This window comes from Nycticebus coucang, chromosome 5 (genome assembly GCF_027406575.1).
Source record: "Nycticebus coucang isolate mNycCou1 chromosome 5, mNycCou1.pri, whole genome shotgun sequence".
In the NCBI taxonomy this organism is placed as follows: Eukaryota; Metazoa; Chordata; class Mammalia; order Primates; family Lorisidae; genus Nycticebus; species Nycticebus coucang.
Window position 1 is genome coordinate 87,685,495 of NC_069784.1, and position 18,626 is coordinate 87,704,120.

The 18,626-nt window shown below is 42.7% G+C and overlaps 1 protein-coding gene across 2 annotated transcripts in view; it reads right to left on the bottom strand.

Moving 5' to 3' along the window:
* The window catches only part of CDK19 (cyclin dependent kinase 19), a 187,973-nt gene extending 169,750 nt beyond the window's left edge, over window positions 1-18,223 (bottom strand). Inside the window, exon 1 of one of the 2 annotated variants that reach the window (XM_053591882.1) lies at window positions 17,861-18,223. In XM_053591882.1, the coding sequence (XP_053447857.1) occupies window positions 17,861-17,988 (128 nt within the window). In that variant the 5' untranslated portion in view covers window positions 17,989-18,223. The remainder of the gene's footprint in view (window positions 1-17,860) is intronic. The other variant, XM_053591883.1, reaches the window with a different exon arrangement.
* Between the last annotated feature and the right edge of the window lie 403 nt (window positions 18,224-18,626).

Below are 18,626 nucleotides of genomic sequence, written 5' to 3' on the forward strand. Positions count from 1 at the left end.
TTATTCAGTACATTTGATATGTGTACTCTTTTCTATTACTCTGCATACATTTTCACTTGTTTTTTTTTAGCTCACAGCAACCTCAAACTCTTGGGTTCAAGTGATTCTCTTGTCTCAGCCTCCCACGTAGCTGGGACTACAGGCACCACTACAGCACTCAGCTATTTTTTAGAGATGGGGTCTTGCTCTTGCTCAGGTTGGTCTCAAACTCATGAGCTCAGGCAATCCACCCACCTCGGCCTCCCAAACGCTGGGATTATAGGCATGAGCCACTGTGCCTGGCCCACATTTTCACTTTAGAAAGTTCCTTTCATGGGCAGCACTTTCAGGCACCATGGCTCATGCCTATAATCCCAGCACTTTGGAAGGCCAAGGTAGAAGGATCACTTGAGCCAAGAGTTTGAGATCAGCCTAAACAACAATAGCAAGGGCTCAGAGCCTGTAGCACCAGCCACATACACCAAGGCTGGCAGGTTCGAATCCAGCTCTGGCCAGCTAAACAACAATGAAAACTGCAACAAAAAATAGCCAGGCGTTGTGGCGGGTGCCAGCTACTTGGGAGGCTGAGGTAAGAGAATCACTGAAGCCCAAACGAGTTTGAGGTTGCTGTGAGCTGTGACACTACAGCACTCTACCAAGGGCGACATGGTGGGACTCTGTCTCAAAAAAAAAAAAAAAAAAAAAAAACAATAGCAAGACCCCATCTGTACAATGACATTTAAAAATTAGCCAGGTAGGCACCTGTAGTCCCAGCTACTCAGGAGACTGAGGCAGGAGGATTGCTTGAACTCAGGAATCTGAAGCTGGGTGCCGGCCCCATATACCAGAGGTGGTGGGTTCAAACCCAGCCCCAAAAACCGCACAAAAAAAACAAGACAAGAGATGGCACATGCCTGTAGTCCCAGCTACTTAGAATCTGAGGCAGGAGAATCCCTTGAACTCAGGAGTTTGAGACCAGTCTGGGCAATATAGCAGAATCTCGATTTAAACAAAAAAAAAGGAAGAAAGGAAGTTCCTGCTCTCAGAAAGACAAAGTTTATTTGTTTTTTTTTTTGGGGGGGGGGGCGTGGTGGGGAGGTTAGACAGAGGGTCTTGCTCTCTCACACAGGCAGGTTGGAGTGCGTGGCATGATCATCATAGCTCACTCCACCCTTGAACTCCTGGGCTCAAACAACAAAATCCTCCAGCCTCAGCCTGCCACGTAGCTAGGACTCCAGGCATGTGCCACGATGCCTAGCTGTTTTTTTTGTTTTTTTTTTTTTAATTTATTTTAGTGACAGGATCTCAATATGTGGTCCAAGCTGATCTCAAATGCCTGACCTGAAGAGATCCTCCTGCTTCAGCCTCCCAAAGTGCAGAGATTACAGGCATTAGCTACCATATCCAGTCAGAAAAATCGTGTTTTAATTAACTATCTGTTGATCACAATGCATTTGTAATAACAAAAAGTTACAAACAATTTAGGCATCAGCACACGTAGTAACAGGTTAAACAAATAATCGCACATGAATATGGAACTTAGTCATTAAAATGTAGAAGAGTGCTTTTTCTGAAGAAAAGTCAGAAAACAAACTTTTACCCTCAAGAATAACCGCATATAATTAATGATATTACTGATGGAAGTGTTGTTGTACATGTGAATGGTACCGATTTTCCTCAGGGAACAAAAGAACAGTACTGCTGGAAAAGAAAGTTTAATAGAATGGGAAAATGTCTATTATATACTGTAAAATGAGAAATACATAATCAAAAAGGATGTATTAATAGAATATGATCACATTCTTGAAAAACTATTTGCCCAGAAAGACATGTACAAAAATATATATCACATCATGTATAGTACTTACCTATGAATAACTTAATATCTTTTTGCTAATTATTTATTCTATTTTTTTAAGAGATAGGGATCTCAAAAAAAAGAAAGGGAAACTAATTTATAGCTTTCATATGAAAGCTATAATCCAATTATAGCCCAAGAATATGGGGAAAGGGGAAAGGGAGTTGAGGGGAAGGGGGAGGGTAATTGGTGGGACCACACCTATGGTGCATCTTACAAGGGTACATGTGAAACTTACTAAATGTAGCATATAAATGTCTTAACACAATAACTAAGAAAATGCCATGAAGGCTATGTTAACCAGTTTGATGAAAACAACCAGGCGAGGTGGCACCTGTGGCTCAGTGGATGGGGTGCCAGCCCCATGTACCGAGGGTGGTGGGTTCGAACCTGGCTCCGGACAAACTACAACAAAAAAAAATAGCCGGGCATTGTGGTAGTAGTCCCAGCTACTGGGGAGGCTGAGGCAAGAGAATCACCTAAGCTCAGGAGTTGCAGGCTGCTGTGAGCTGTGACGCCACAGCACTCTACCCAAGGTGACAAAGTGAGATTGTCTCAAAAATAAATAAATAAATAAATAAGATTTATTTAAATCATTTAGATGCAAAGTACTTTGTTTTTCAAATGTTGGAATGGAAAATGTCTTTGTGATGAAAGTACTTAATTTATAACCTCAGTAAACTAACCATTTAGAACCTTAGATAATTGGCCTGGAGCAAAGATCAAAAGTAAAATTGAATATGAATAAAGTCTGTTCTCTATTAAAATACCAAATTTCTCTGTGTATTTTCCTACCATTTGTGTGAAAAGATAAGGAGTGCCTTGGTGTCATATGGCTTTGCTTGAAAGTGCATCTTCACACTGACAGTTCTAACTTGAGCATTATAAAAGCTATCTATGTAACAAAAACATTTGTATCCCCCTTTTAAAAAAAAAAAAAAAAATTTAAGCCCATATTTACCCATCTAAATTTTAGACCTTTATTTGGATTTGAAGGTCTTTACATAGTGTGGGAAACAGTGAGCATTCATAAATTATACTGTTAAGCAGCTGAGTTTTAACTGCTTAAAATTAACTCAAAAGTTTCTTTCTCCTCTCCACTCCTTTAACTAAGCCTTTTGTTCCACACTGTGGCTTCGAAAAAGCCACTCACAAACTGTTTTTCCCTTGCCTTTCTCTAAAGTTTAGAGGGGTATCCAACCTGCAGCTGGTGGGCCGCCTGCAGATTATTTGAGGACTGTTTTGTTCTTCTGTGGTGTACATGCTCCTTTCATGCTCACCAGTTGTTAGTGTTTGTGTATTTAATGTGGGACCCAGGAAAATTCTTCTTCTTCTGATCTGCAGTAGAAAAGATCAGGTGCAGTTGAACAGCCCTGCACCACAGAAGGCACTTGCTTTCCTCTTGGTTGGCACAGCCCCCATTGCCTTCCAGCCTAGAACGCTGCACCAATACCTGGAGGCATAAAGATCATTTGGGACCTTGTGTACTAAAGCAACAGAACAGAGGGAAGGAGGTGATATCCTTGAACAAATGCACCAGCTCCATGCCCCTTATCTCTGGATGTTTTCTTACAAAAGGAAAATGAATCTGTTATTTAAGATAATATGAATCAGTTTTTCTGTTGCACATAGTCAAAATGAAACATCCATACACTGTCAACACTCTAGCATATATTCTTTCTAGGTTTTAAAGGTCGGCTAGATCTCTTCATTGCCCTCACCAGTTGTTTGAAATTTTTTTTTTTTTTTTGTAGAGACAGAGTCTCACTGTACCGCCCTTGGGTAGAGTGCCGTGGCGTCACACGGCTCACAGCAACCTCTAACTCTTGGGCTTACGCGATTCTCTTGCCTCAGCCTCCCGAGCAGCTGGGACTACAGGCGCCCGCCACAACGCCCGGCTATTTTTTTGTTGCAGTTTGGCCGGGGCTGGGCCTGAACCCGCCACCCTCGGCATATGGGGCCGGCGCCCCACTCACTGAGCCACAGGCGCCGCCCTGAAATTTTTTTAAATGCTTTTAACAATCTCTACATCAATGGATGGTGCCTATGGCTCAGTGAGTAGGGCACCGGCCCCATATACCAAGGGCGGCGGGTTCAAACCCAGCCCCAGCCAAACTGCAACAAAAAATAGCCAGGTGTTGTGGCGGGTACCTGTAGTCCCAACTACTTGGGAGGCTGAGGCAAGAGAATCACCTAAGCCCAGGAGTTGGAGGTTGCTGTGAGCTGTGACGCCATGTTACTCTACCAAGGGTGATAAAGTGAGACTATGTCTATAAAAAAAAAAAATCATTAATAATGACAAATAACAGAGGGAGAAGAAGAAATAATCAAGTAAAAAACAGGAAATAAAAATCTCCCTAAGGGCGGCGCCTGTGGCTCAGTAGGTAGGGCGCCGGCCCCATATACCAAGGATGGTGGGTTCAAACCCCGCCCCGGCCGAACTGCAACCAAAAAATAGCTGGGCGTTGTGGCGGGCGCCTGTAGTCCCAGCTACTTGGGAGGCTGAGGCAGGAGAATCGCTTAAGCCCAGGAGTTGGAGGTTGCTGTGAGCTGGAGGGCCATAAAGTGAGACTCTGTCTCTACAAAAAAAAAAAAAAAAAAAAAAATTCTCCCTAAAACAAAGACAAAAGAAATGTACCCACCAAAGTATTCATTAGAAACTGGCAGGATTGGAAAACTGGGGGAGTAAGGAAGCAGAGGATGACATGGAAGTAACATTAAAGCTACTGAATATCTCTTTTTAACTTTTGAAGGTCAAATTATGTACAAAAGTTACTTACTCAAATAATTTGTTAAAGACACAGGAAACAATGTCAGATTTTTTTTTTTTTTTGAGGCAGAGCCTCAAGCTATCACCCTGGGTAGAGTGCAGTGATGTCACAGCTCACAGCAACCTCCAACTCTTGGGCTTAAGCGATTCTCTTGCCTCAGCCTCCCAAGTAGCTGGGACTACAGGCATCCGCCACAACACCTGGCTATTTTTTGGTTGTCGTTGTCATCATTATTTGGCAGGCCTGGGCTGGATTCAAACCCACCAGCTTTGGTGTATGTGGCTGGCGCCTTACCCACTTGAGCTACAGGCGCCTAGTCTTTGTTTTTTGTTGTTGTTTTTTTTTTTGAGACAGAGCCTCAAGCTGCTGCCCTGGGTAGAGTGTTGTGGCATCACAGCTCACAGCAACCTCCAACTCCTGGGCTCAAACAATTCTCCTGCCTCTGCCTCCCAAGTAGCTGGGACTGCAGGCGCCTGCCACAATGCCCAGCTATTTTTTGGTTGCAGCTGTCATTGTTTGGCAGGCACAGGCTGGATTTGAACCTGCCAGCTCAGGCGTACGTGGCTGGCGCCTTAGCCGCTTAAGCCACAGGTGCCAAGCCTTTATTTTTTTTTTGGTGACAGTGTCTCACTTGGTTATCCTCAGTAGAGTGCCATGGCGTCTCAGTTCACAGCAATCTCAACTCTTGGGCTCAAGTGATCCTCCTACCTTAGCCTCCCAAGTAGCTGGGACTACAGGCTCCTACCACAACGCCCAATTATTTTTTCTTTTAGAGATAGGGTCTTGCTCTGGCTCAGGCTGCTCTCGAAATTGTAGGCTCAGGCAATCCACCTGCCTCAGCCTCCCAAGTGCTGGGATTACAAGCGTGAGCCACAGCGCTCGGCAGGTTAATTTTTTTAAAAGAACTAGAACTACATATTCTAGACACACTTCTGTGAAATTTTATAGTATGTGGATAAAATGAAAAATTGTAAGAGATTCTAGGGAGGAAAAAAACATTTAGAAAAAAGAAAACTTCCCATGAACAACAAGAAATACAAGACGACATGAAGCAATAGTTGGGGGTCCTGAGGAAAGAAATTATTCTTAATGTATAATTCTAAATTCAGTCAAGCCATGTATGAGGCCAAAATACATTATCACATATGCAAGAACTCAGAAAATCTACACCTTATATGAAAAAGCTACTTTAAAAGACACCCTTAACAACAAGTCCAAGAAAAACCACATGTGGTATATAAAGAAAAATTATTAGCTGAGTACTCTCAGAAGAATTAAAGAATGAACAAAATAAATACAGACCATCCAATAGGCTGCAATACCTAGAACACTGTTTCAAGCAGCCTTTAATATAGTCATCCCTCAGTGTGTGAGAGGAGGAGGAACACAATGAAATAAATGGTCCCAGGACATTACTTTCTGCTACCAAAATCCAAAGAGGCTCAAGTCCTTGATATAAAATGGCATGGTATCAGTGGCACCTGTGGCTCAAAGGAGTAGGGCGCCGGCCCCATATGCCAGAGGTGGTGAGTTCAAACCCAGCCCCCGCCAAAAACTAAAAACAACAAAAAAGGCATGGTATTTGCAGTATAACCTATGCACATCCTCCCATGTACTTCAAATGATCTCTAGATTACTTATAATACCTAAAATGACAAAATGAATGCTACATAAATAATTGCTAAACTGTTCTCATTTGTATTTTTTATTGTATGTTTTTTATTGCTGTTATTTCTCAAATATTTTCAATCCATGGTGGTTGAGTTTATGGATATGGAATCCAAGGATACAGAGGCCTGTCTTCAAGATTACATTTCCCTCCCCATGTTTCTCAACATACTAATTCACTCAGCAGTATACAAAATTCACAACTACAGTATTTTAAAGTGGTTGAATGGTTTCCAATATTCATTTTTTAGAATGAATCCACAGACCAAAAAGCATTGAATAAATCACATTAATACATACTTTTAAAATTGGGAGGTAATGATAAATACTAGGAAAGATTACTTCCTTTAACATTCACATTGAGAAGACCAGAGATAGTATTCAAATTGATAAAGAAAAGAAAGTTTAGGCCCGGCATGGTGGCTCACACCTATAATCCTAGCACTCACTCTGGGAGGCTGAGGTGGTTAGATTGCCTGAGCTCACAGATTCAAGACCAGCCTGAGCCAGAGTGAGATCTCATCTCTAAAAATAGCTAGGCGTGTGGCAGCCACATGTAGTCCCAGCTACTCAGGAGGCTGAGACAGGATAATCACTTGAGCCCAAAAGTTTGAGGTTGCTGTGAGCTATGACACCACTGCACTCTACCAGGGGCAACAAAGTGAGACTCTGTCTCAAAAAAAAAAATAAAGAAAGAAAAGAAAAGAAAGTTTACAATTGAAACTCATATAAAGGATTTATCAGAAAAGAATCTGAAATAAAAGTAATAAATTTGACAGAAAAGGGAAAAAAGGAGGAGGTAGTGAGATTTCACAAAATTGATCAGCTTCTCCAAGGAAGTCAATAGAAACTACCTAAATTAATGAATCAAGGAACTGAATTATATGGATATTATTTAAAGTTATAATGGTAGCACCAGCAAAACTTCAAACAGAAACGGTTAACACTGGTTACCTCTAAGTGAAGGGGACAAGGGCATAGGCAGTAAAGAGGAAGCCTTTCATTTTATGTACGATTATACTGACCAAGTTTTTTACTATGCACAACTACTATTTGACAATTTTTAGTAGCATAAATATAAAAAAAATTCCACTTTGATATAGACTACATATTCTACAAAAATCAAGAGATTGCTAGGGCAGCGCCTGTGGCTCAGCGGGTAGGGCACCGGCCCCATATGCCGAGGGTAGCGGGTTTAAACCCGGCCCTAGCCAAACTGCAACCAAAAAATAACCGGGCGTTGTGGCTGGCGCCTGTAGTCCCAGCTGCTTGGGAGGCTGAGTCAAGAGAATCGCCTAAGCCCAAGGATTTGGAGGTTGCTGTGAGCCGTGTGATGTCATGGCACTCTACCGAGGGCGATAAGGTGAGACTCTGTCTCTACGAAAAAAAAAAAACTTTTCAGAAGAAGGTAAAGTTCAACTTTTTTTTTGAGACACAGTCTCACTCTGTTGCCCTGGGTCATCATAGCTCACAGCGACCTTAAATTCTTGGGCTCAAGTGATCCTCTTGCCTCAGTTTTTCTATTTTTAGTAGAGTTGGGGTCTCGCTCTTCCTCAAGCTGGTCTCAAACTCCTGAGTTCAAACATCCAAATGCCTCAGACTCCCAGAGTGCTGGGATTAGAGATGAGCCACCCCTCCCGCAAATCCAACTTTTTTTAAATTTGCACTTAAATCCAAAACAAGATTTACTCAGTGTTTAAGTCACTCTTGAAATGCAATTAAAATAATTATATTGCAAAAGGGGAAGGGAAACTACTGTGAAAAGCAACACACTTTATGCCTCAAATTTCTTGGTACCTACCCATGAGATCTTATTTAAGTCACTTCCTACAGAAAGACACAACTAACCCACCCAGAAAGTAAAAGTTTTACCTTAGTTTTCCAGTAAACATGGACCTTTCTGTCCAAATGTAAGTATCTACAAATATGTGCAAACATTTTGCCATGATTGGGTTTTGATTCGTGGTTGCAGAACAAAACAAAGTTCTCTGGCTTACTTGGTAATTAAGTCCATTCCATAATCACATTCAGTTTAGTAACTGAAATTGTCCACCACAAAACCTCACTGAAAAAAGTGTTTTTAAACAGAAAATATGCAGTGAGTTTTAAAGCCTCTACAAGAAGGGTACATTTCTGGGCGGCGCCTGTGGCTCAGTGAGTAGGGCGCCGGCCCAATATACCAAGGGTGGTGGGTTCAAACCCAGCCCCGGCCAAACTGCAACAAAAAAATAGCCGGGCGTTGTGGCGGGCGCCTGTAGTCCCAGCTGCTCGGGAGGCTGAGGCAAGAGAATCACATAAACCCAAAAGCTGGAAGTTGCTGTGAGCCGTGTGACGCCACGGCACTCTACCGAGGGCAGTAAAGTGAGACTCTGTCTCTACAAAAAAAAAAAAAAAAAAAAAAGAAGGGTACATTTTCCTTTAGCAAAATTATACCTGAAGCTAAAGATTTTTTTTTTTTTAGCGACAGAGTCTCACTTTATTGCCCTCAGTAGAGTGCCATGTGTCACAGCTCACAGCAACCTCTAACTCCTGGGCTTAGGCGACTCTCTGGCCTCCGCCTCCTGAGTAGCTGGGACCATAGGCACCTGCCACAACACCTGGCTATTTTTTTGTTGCAGTTTGGCCAAGGCTGGGTTGGAACTCCCCACCCTCAGTATGTGGGGCCGGCACCTACCCACTGAGCTACAGGCACTGCCCAAGTTAAAGATATTTTATAAGGACATCAATTATTTGAGGACTTTGCAGGCTTTTATTTCTCTTTGATCCATCATTCCCTTCTGGGTAAGAACTCAAACCCTCAATAAATAACAAGAGCTGCACACTTGTATCCTGAATTACATCCTGTCTTCTCTCTTGAGACTCTCTTTTATCCTTCACAATGCATACTCAGAACAGCTATTACAGGAAGTGTTGGACTATCAGCTATTTATAAACAGACGAAAATCTTTAAATAGCTTTGTCAGCTACCTCTTTACAGTTCTAGACACTATTTTTAAAGAAATGGTCATGTTATTAATAGTTATTCTAAATAATAAAATGTACTCTGAAAAAAAATTTCTAGTCCCTTTCTTTTGGAATCCAGATAACATTAGAGTCACATTCTAGGATAATAAACAAGTTAACCTTTAAAAACACAAAATCTGGGTTTTTAAACATCCAGGTAGGGGCACGGTGGCTCATGTCAATAGTCCCAGCACTTTGGGGGACTGAGGCAAGAGAGGATCCCATGAGGCTAGGAGTTCCAGACAAACAACATAGCAAGAACATATCTCTACGAAAAATTTAAAAATTAGCCAGGCTTGTTGGCATGTCTGTAGGCCCAGCTACTCAGTAGGCTAAGCAAGAGGATCACTTAAGCCCAGGAATTCAAGGTTACAATGAACTATGACCGCACCACTGCACTCCAGCCTGGGAGACAGAGCAAAAACCTCACTTCTAAAAATAAAAAAGAAAATCTCTCTTAAAGACAAGAAAGGTTGCCTCTAGAAAAGGGTGAAAGGGTGGACAGGCAAGGAAGTCTTACGTTACATTGTGTTTTTTTATGTACATTCACTTACTAAACACACTTTTCAATACAATTTTTGAATCAAGTATAGGTTTGCCTTAACAAGCAATTTCAGCCTCAAAATTTCTCCTGTAACTTGAAAGAAAACAAGAGTTTTCCAATTGTTTTGTCCACACCCTCATCTGTACTTTACTTTTTAGAGAGTCTTGCTCTGTCACCAAGCTGGAATGCAGTGTTGTGATCACCATAGCTCACTACAGCTTCCGGTTCCTGGTCTCAAGTGATGCTCCTGTCTCAGCCTCTGAAAGTCCTGAGATTATAGGCATGAGCCACTGCATTCAGGCCATTTACCCATTTTTACTGAAAGGTTTCGAATGTCATGCTGTACTACAGCTACAAAAAATATATATAAATTTCTTTTGATGAAAGGTCAGTTCATGGAGCAGAGTTATAAACGTGTTGCTAGCCCGCTTGTTCCAAAGACTCTAAACCTGCACATGCTGATGTGACAGCTACTAGCCAGCTGCTCACTCACACTAACCGCATTTCCGGTGATCAATAGCCCCATGTGGCTTGGGGGCTACCATAGTGAACACACAGAAGCAGATCATGGCAGGAAGTTCTACTGGATACCACTGCTTTAGACCAGCAGTCAGCAAACTACAATCCGTAGACCAAATTCAGACAACCATGTGCTTCTGTAAATACAATTCTACAGAAACAAAGCCATCCTCATACCTATTAATTTATGTATCTGTGGATGCTTTGGCACTACAATAGCAGAGTTGAATAATTATGGCAAGAGAGAATATGGCCCACAGGCCTAAAATATTTAGTATCTCTTTTTGCAGAAAGTTTGCTGACCACTGCTCTAGACTATCAGATTTCATACTGAAAAAAAGAAATTATTTCCCTTAGAACTCGAAAAATAGTTTTGTTTTGTTTTTTGTGGTTTTTGGGGGGTTTTTTTTGGCCGGGGATGGGTTTGAACCTGCCACCTCCGGGATATGGGACCGGTGCCCTACTCCTTGAGCCACGGGCGCTGCCCTCGAAAAATAGTTTTTAAAGGTATGCACTGCAAGACACTCTGAGAGGCCAAGGCAGGTAGATTGCTTGAGCTCAGGAGTTCTAGACCAGCCTAAGCCAGAAGGACGTAGTTAAGAGGGATAGTCTGAAATATAAATGAGAGAAAGGATAATTTGTAAGGCTCCTGACAAAGCAGGAAGGGATGGGCTCCAATGCACAGGTAAAATTAGTCTTAAACAGGAGGACGGCAGCTCTGCACTGCAGTGGAAGGGAGGATCATGTTGAATGAGTCCAGGCCCTCAAACACTGACTCACACACATCCTCAGGGTCTAAACAGTTAATTAAACAAGTAGTGTTTAATTAAAGTAGGAGGTCGGGACTTCTCACATGACGATACTTTGGATGTTCCAACACAAGTCGAGCTGCTCATCAAACAAGCAACATCCCATGAAAACCTCTGCCAGTGCTACATCGGCTGGTGCCCTTTCTGGTAACTGCAGGCCCAGATGTGCCCGCTGCATTTTTGGGGAGGCATTTGTACTTTGGTATATGTTTCTTCTAACCTGAAACTGTGGTCAGAAAGTTTGACTTTGTTAAATATTTTGAAATGTAAATGAAAAGAACTACTGTATATTAAAAGTTGGTTTGAACCAACTTTCTAGCTGCTGTTAAAGAATATATTGTTAGAAACAAAAAAAAAAAAGGGTATGCATTGCAAGAGTGACAAACTAAGCATAAATCAATGTCCACTTCATTTTCTAAGTGCTAAAGAGACTTTACCATATCAAAAAAAACTCCGAAAATACATTCAAATACTGACATTTTCTAAGCATCTCTATAAAATAGCTACTAAAAGCACAGAATATAAATTACTATAGTGTAGCAGTTCTAAAAGAGTTGACCTAAGGGGGAAAAAAGATTACGATTTCAAAAAAATTACCTATTTTCTTTTTTTTTTTTTTTTCGTAGAGACAGAGTCTCACTGTACCGCCCTAGGTAGAGTGCCGTGGCGTCACACGGCTCACAGCAACCTCTAACTCTTGGGCTTACGCGATTCTCTTACCTCAGCCTCCCAAGCAGCTGGGACTACAGGCGCCCGCCACAACCCCCGGCTATTTTTTTGTTGTTGTTGCAGTTTGGCCAGGGCTGGTTTTGAACCTGCCACCCTCGGCATATGGGGCTGGCGCCCTACTCACTGAGCCACAGGCGCTGCCCCAAAATTACCTATTTTCTTTATCAATATCTATTAAAAGAAATGTATCAGCTGGCACAATGGCTCATACCTGTAATCCTAACATTCCAGGAGGCCAACACAGGTGGATTGCTTCAGCTCAGGAGTTCAAAATCAGGCTGAGCAAGAGCAAGACCCCAGCTCTACTAAAAATAGAAAAACTAAGTGGGCACTACTATGGCAGGGGCCTGTAGTCTGTCTGAGCTAATTAGGAGGCTGAAGCAAGAGGATCACTCAAGCCCAAGAGTTTGAGGTTGCTGTGATCTATGAAATCAACAGAGATTCTGCCTCAAAAAAATAAATGTATCAACTGTCTTAAAAAGCAGCACATTTCTTAGAAAAATACACTAGACCTAGTTAGTATTACAGAAATTTTTCATCTAACATCTATCTCATGTAACATCACTATATTTCAGGCTACCAAAACAATGACTAAAAGCATAACTTTTAAAGTAAATAAAGTTACTTTTTTAAAAGGATTTACACCACCTTTTAAGATTAGTGAAGTATATTTACCAATTGAGGACATTTTTTAACTCAATATAATTTTCAAGCATATAATTACCTAACCTTATACAAGGCACTATAGACAGAAAGATTTCTCCACAGCTAATAGTTTATGAGGCATATTAGTATCACTTACAGTGATTTTACATTCATAAGAACAAAGGGACAGATGCACAGCTAAGGAGTGTACTCCTTAGTACACTATGTGAATATGGCTTCTAGGAATAAAGCTTTTGGAGTTGGGTATTCAGGTACCTACCAGCAGGACTTTGCCAGGTTTGTAAGGGTAAAGCAAGGGGGAAGGAGGAATAGGTGAGCAACACCATTCTGGTTTCAAAGTATAAAAGAGACGTAAAAAGGCTTAAGTCTTAGAGATTATAAGCAGTTCAATGCTATGGAAGTATATAGTTGGAATACATTTGGAAAAAGGGAGGAAATTGGTAGTGGGTTCAGGATCTGAATGCAAGTGTCCTTACATGCCAAACCAAGGAATTAAGATTGGATCTGATCACATAAACCACAAGGAATGCACAGCTTTCCAAAAAGAGATATTACATGATTGATTTTTTTTTTTTTTTGTAGAGACAGAGTCTCACTGTACCGCCCTCGGGTAGAGTGCCGTTGTGTCACAGCAACCTCTAACTCTTGGGCTTACGCGATTCTCTTGCCTCAGCCTCCCGAGCAGCTGGGACTACAGGCGCCCGCCACAACGCCCGGCTATTTTTTTGTTTTTTTGTTGCAGTTTGGCCGGGGCTGGGCTTGAACCAGCCACCCTCGGCATATGGGGCCGGCGCAGTACTCACTGAGCCACAGGCGCCGCCCTCATGATTGATTTTTTTTATAAGAAAACAACACTAACAGCAATTTTTTATCTCAGACTATAAGGAAAGGCTAATGGCTGACACCAATTCAACTACTGTCCAAATCAGAAATAATGGACAAAAGTGGTGACAGAGGACAAATAGAAAGAAAATGAAAAAAGTATCAGCTACATGTGGTAGAATCTGCAAGCCTACATTCCTTTTTAAAAATGGCCCTTATTAGCCGGGTGTTGTGGCGGGCACCTGTAGTCCCAGCTGCTCGGGAGGCTGAGGCAAGAGAATCGCGTAAGCCCAGGAGTTAAGAGGTTGCTGTGAGCCGTGTGACACCACGGCACTCTACCCGAGGGCGGTACAGTGAGACTCTGTCTCTACAAAAAAAAAAATGGCCCTTATATTTTCCCTTTTCCACATATTTTGGTATAGATTTTTTGCAGGGAAAAAGCTCATTAAGACTGGAGGTAACATGGCCTTTTTGGGTTTTCCTCCCACAGTATTAGGAAGGAAAACATACCAGAAAATAAACTCAGAGAGAGACTTGAATTACAGGCTTATCTTTGCTGTGAGACTCTGGGCAAGACAACCTCTCAAAGCTCTAGGTTTCTCACTTGTAAAAAGAGGAAGTTAAACTAGATGATCTAAAACTCTCAAAAGTTCTAATACACTATGATCAAATCCATAACTCGTTAATCTTCTGAAGGTCTCCAATAAAACCTCAAATACAATAATCTATTTTAACTACAAACCAATTGTGAAACACCCATCAAACACACACAGGCAAATACTATTGCTATGACTTACTGGTATATATGTACATGTACTTACTGCATTTATGAAGAATTTCATGCATACATTAAGCTATGTAGCCACCAACCACTCATCTGAAACCCGGACCTGAAACTGTAAGATGTCTGTCAGCCATTTCACTTTCCATTACTAAGTATCTTTTGAAAACACATAGCGGAAAAGCATTCTTTTACTAGTGATTCAAGAGATTAAATGAATGTCTGCAAAGTCAAACAGTAGTACTGTTAGGTACAATAGTTAGGTACAATAGTTTTCAGACACAATATATGCTATGGAATCATGATTCCATAGCATATATTGTGTCTGTGTTGACGAATGAACTTTTAGCAATATTCCTTTATCAAAATAAAAAGTCTTCAACTGAAAATACGTAGTATTAAGATTTTTAACTGTAAACTGTGAGTGACTTTTTAGCACTGAAGAAAAACTTTTCTGCAAATTCTTGCTCATACTAAAAAGTTTAGAAATATTCTAAACTTGTTATTCCAGAAGATTAACTTCAAGCCTTTTTTTAATTCTCTCCCCCATCCTCTTTGGCCTTCTCAAGATTTCTAAGCCTTTTTTTTTACAGGATCTGTGGGTCAGAATATCTTTCTTCAAAACAAAGAAGTGAACAAAACACAAAAGGTAAAAAACTTAACATGTAAATCTTACATTTCCAGCCTGTTATAAATTTATGTAACATGATACAGCCTTAAGTCATATTAAGGGAAACAACATTCTCAGTTTTTATAAACTGAAGTATTAAACTATAAGTAGAGGGCTTCTCTAGTATTTCATGTGCATTTTTTCAATGTTTCTTTAAACACCTAAACAACTTCTGAGACATATACTACATTATATATACCAGAATAATCTGTCTTTAACATACCATGATTTCTCTCTTGCTCCGTAAAATAGTGTATTTCCCCAGCTAACCAAAATAAAATCTGGGAAGTGCTAAACTGTTATTTGCCAAGATCTAGAGTGTAAAATCCTTACTATGCAAATCTGCTTCATAGTTTAGAATTATCACTAAAAACTTTCTTTCAAATTGCTGTTATCATGTGGTGGCTCATGACCATAATCCTAGCACTCTGGGAGGCTAAGGCAGGAGGACTGCTTAAACCCAGGAGTGGAGACTAGCCTGAGAAAGAGTGAGATTCCATCTCTACTAAAAAACAGAAAAATTAGCTGGGTGTGATGGTATAAGCCTGTAGTCCCAGCTACTAGAGAGACTGAGGCAGAACGATGGCTTGAGCCAGGAGTTTGAGGTTGCAGTGAGCTACCATGACACCACTGCACTCTAACCAGGGCAACAGAGAAAGACCCTATCTCAAAAAAAATAAAATAAATTGCTGGTATCAGCAAACATAAAACTAATCCCACTAACCACCCACAAAAAAATGTGTCAGGAGTTTGAGGCTGCCAAAAGCTATGATAGGCCACTGCATTCCAGCCTGGGCAACAGAGCAAGACCCTATTTTCTAAGAAACAAGTAAGCTTTTAAAAATTAAAACTAAAAAAAAAAAAAAAAAAAAAAAATGCAGGTTTTTACAGTAAAGCCCTAGTTCTCAACTAAACCTTTAGTCCAAGCGAAAAAAAATCTCTGTAAGGTTTTTCATATGCTACAGTGATTGAAACTAATGCTATCTGATACTAAAAGTTCAAAATACATAAAGAGCATTATAATTTTTAAGATGCACAAGCTGATCCTACTCTACTGGAGAATTTTATTAATTCTAATCAACAAATGTCACTCAAGAAGGAAGTGTATTCAAACCAAGAACTTTATTAGAAGCAAAAATATTTAAAAAGAACAAATAGAAGCAGGAATTATGTTATCATAAGCCCATACTACTCAAATACAATTTAGAATTTTTAACTTCTCAAGTGACCTGATAAAAGAAAGCTATTTTCACAAAAAAATCAGAATACATATTTAAAATTCTAAATAACATGTATTACAAAGTCAGCATGAGGCGTATAAAAAAATTTCTTAAAAACCTGTTTTATTCTACAACATCAAATACGAAAACTGGATGTGCTTTCCCCAAACAGTATATCTGATAAGATTTCTACAGGAACACCAGTATAACAGGTAGAGTGGATATTCCAAAAACAAATTATAATTATCGTACCTCATATTTCATGATATGCATTCAAGGACACCTGGTAATTAAAAGAATTTGGAGAAACAACTGAATACCATGGTGTCTGTTATTGTGAGAGAAAAAAATTATCTGCAATAGTAATGCTTTACACTTGGATAGTACTTTTTGATTTTCATGATACTTGATGATAAAACACTTCATAAAGTTCTGTTTTGTTGTTCCTTGTATGAAATTAGGTACGCACACCCCGCTTTGGTCCTAAAGTTCAAAACCAACCATATCCAATTACAACAGCGTGCAGAAAAATAAACAGCACTTAAAATCTTCCTAATGTCACTGGTGGCTGGTAATCAGTTTGTTCAGAAATGTTCTGTAACAGTGCTAAAGACTTCCGTATAGATTGACTGTCTTTACAGTCTATGAGGGACAGGCTCCCCAACCTTCCTAAGGCTCTCCTTAACCTTAAAGAAGAATTCTTGCCAGATGGGACAAGAAATGACGAATGGTTTAAAACTACCCTTCGCAGACAGGGTGTTGGTTCCACCTGTCCAGCTGTACGAGCTAATCCCACCCCCCACCCCCCGGAAGAAGAAGAGGTGTTCTCAATACATTATCCCTCTCATCTTCTCCTAAGAGAACAATCGGCAAAGACTTCCCAAGGGGTCCAGGTTCCTACGGTTCTCCCTCAACTCTCAGGAAAACAAAGCTTCAGGCCCAGCTTAGTGTCACTCCATATTACGTTCTTGATACTCTAGGTGCTCGGTAAGTCCCCAGCACGCAGTCATTTGGCTGAAGATGGTGTAAAGGACATAATACTCAAGACACACAAGTGGATAGTGGGTAGAGGGTAGGTACCAGAGAACTGACTTAACTCTGGAGTTGTCGCTTGCAAAACGCAGCGTATCAGGAGGTCCCCTTCGAGGGGGAAGGCACAGAATTCAAATGGTGTGAATGAGGAATCGGACCACGAATGCAAAAGTCGCCAGGTGTAAGACAGAGTGGGGTGGACTAAGCTGAGGGGCCAACAAGAGGGCTGGCCTCAGAGACCAAGGGTCGTGGCTGGGGGCGGCAGTGCCCAACAAGTCAGACCAGCAGGGCAGGGGAGGACCCCGGCGCTGGTCCGCCCGACTAGCTCCCGGGCGAGGTTTCAAACCGCCGCCCTCGGGAGGCGCTCTGGCGATTGGAAGTTCCACCACAACCGTCACTCGCCCAGGGCCGGAGTGGTAACTCCTCGGCGGAGCTCTCCCATCCCTCTGCGTTTCCTCGGAGAGATCAAACCCCACAAACTCCACCTCCGACCGAGGTCCCGACTCGAGTCCCGCCACGGGCTCCACGCACGCCGGGGCGCCCGCCCTCCGGGACCGCACAGACGCCCCCGACCCGGCTCCGCCACCGGAGTCCGAGGGGCGCGACGGGGCCGCGCGAGGGGGGCGGGCAGAACGGGCGTCCCTCGAGTCTGCCCCGGGACGCGGCCTCGCGACCACCTCCGCCTCGCCCCTCAGGTAGCGCCCGCTGGGTTCCAACCCACCCCTCCCGCCGAGTGGCAGGCAGGGCGAGGACCGGAGCGAGCCTACTTCCCCCCGCCCCTGCTCTTACCCATCTTTCCGCCTCGCCTTGTAGACGTGCCCGTAGGTGCCGCGTCCCACTTTGCACCCTTCGTACTCAAACAAATCCTCCACCCGCTCCCGCTCCGCCGCCAGCTTCGCCTTGAAATCATAATCCATTGTCTGCTTCCCCCATAGAGGCACCGGGACGCGGGGGCCGCCGCCGCTCAGTCCCTCCTCCTCCTCCTCCCCCCGCGGCCGCCGCTCCACTTCTCTAACAGCCGCCTCTCGAGCGCGCGCGCGCCGCCCGCCGCTCCGTGGTCCGCCTTCAGCAAGGGACTCCTCGGCGGCAGCCACCTCCTCCTCCTTCTCCTCCGCGGCAGCGGCGACGGCGGCTCCCGCAGGCACCCCCAGTCCCGCCTCCCCCCTTCATTTCCTTGTTTTGAAACCTAGTGGGCTGCGCCGCGGCTTCCTCGAGCTCATTAACAAACCAGCCCGCCCGCCCAGTGTCGCAGAGGCTCCTGGGAAATGTAGTCCCGAAGGCCTCAAGCAGTAGTAGACTGGGGCACGTAGGAAATACAACTCCCAGGTTACCGCGGGCCTCCACGGCCTCGCCCTCGTAAGGCATGTACGCATGCGCACTTGCGCTGCCCTCCCAGGTAGCGCGGACTCCTAGTTCCTGGGAAGGGAGACAGCGCAAAGTTACAGTGTGCTTTCTGCGATTCTCTAAGAGGTATCGGAAAGAAGGCCCTTGTTCTAGTGGCAAAAGGATGTTGCATTGTAGCTGCCATAAGGTGAACAGGAGAGTGGAAAGCATG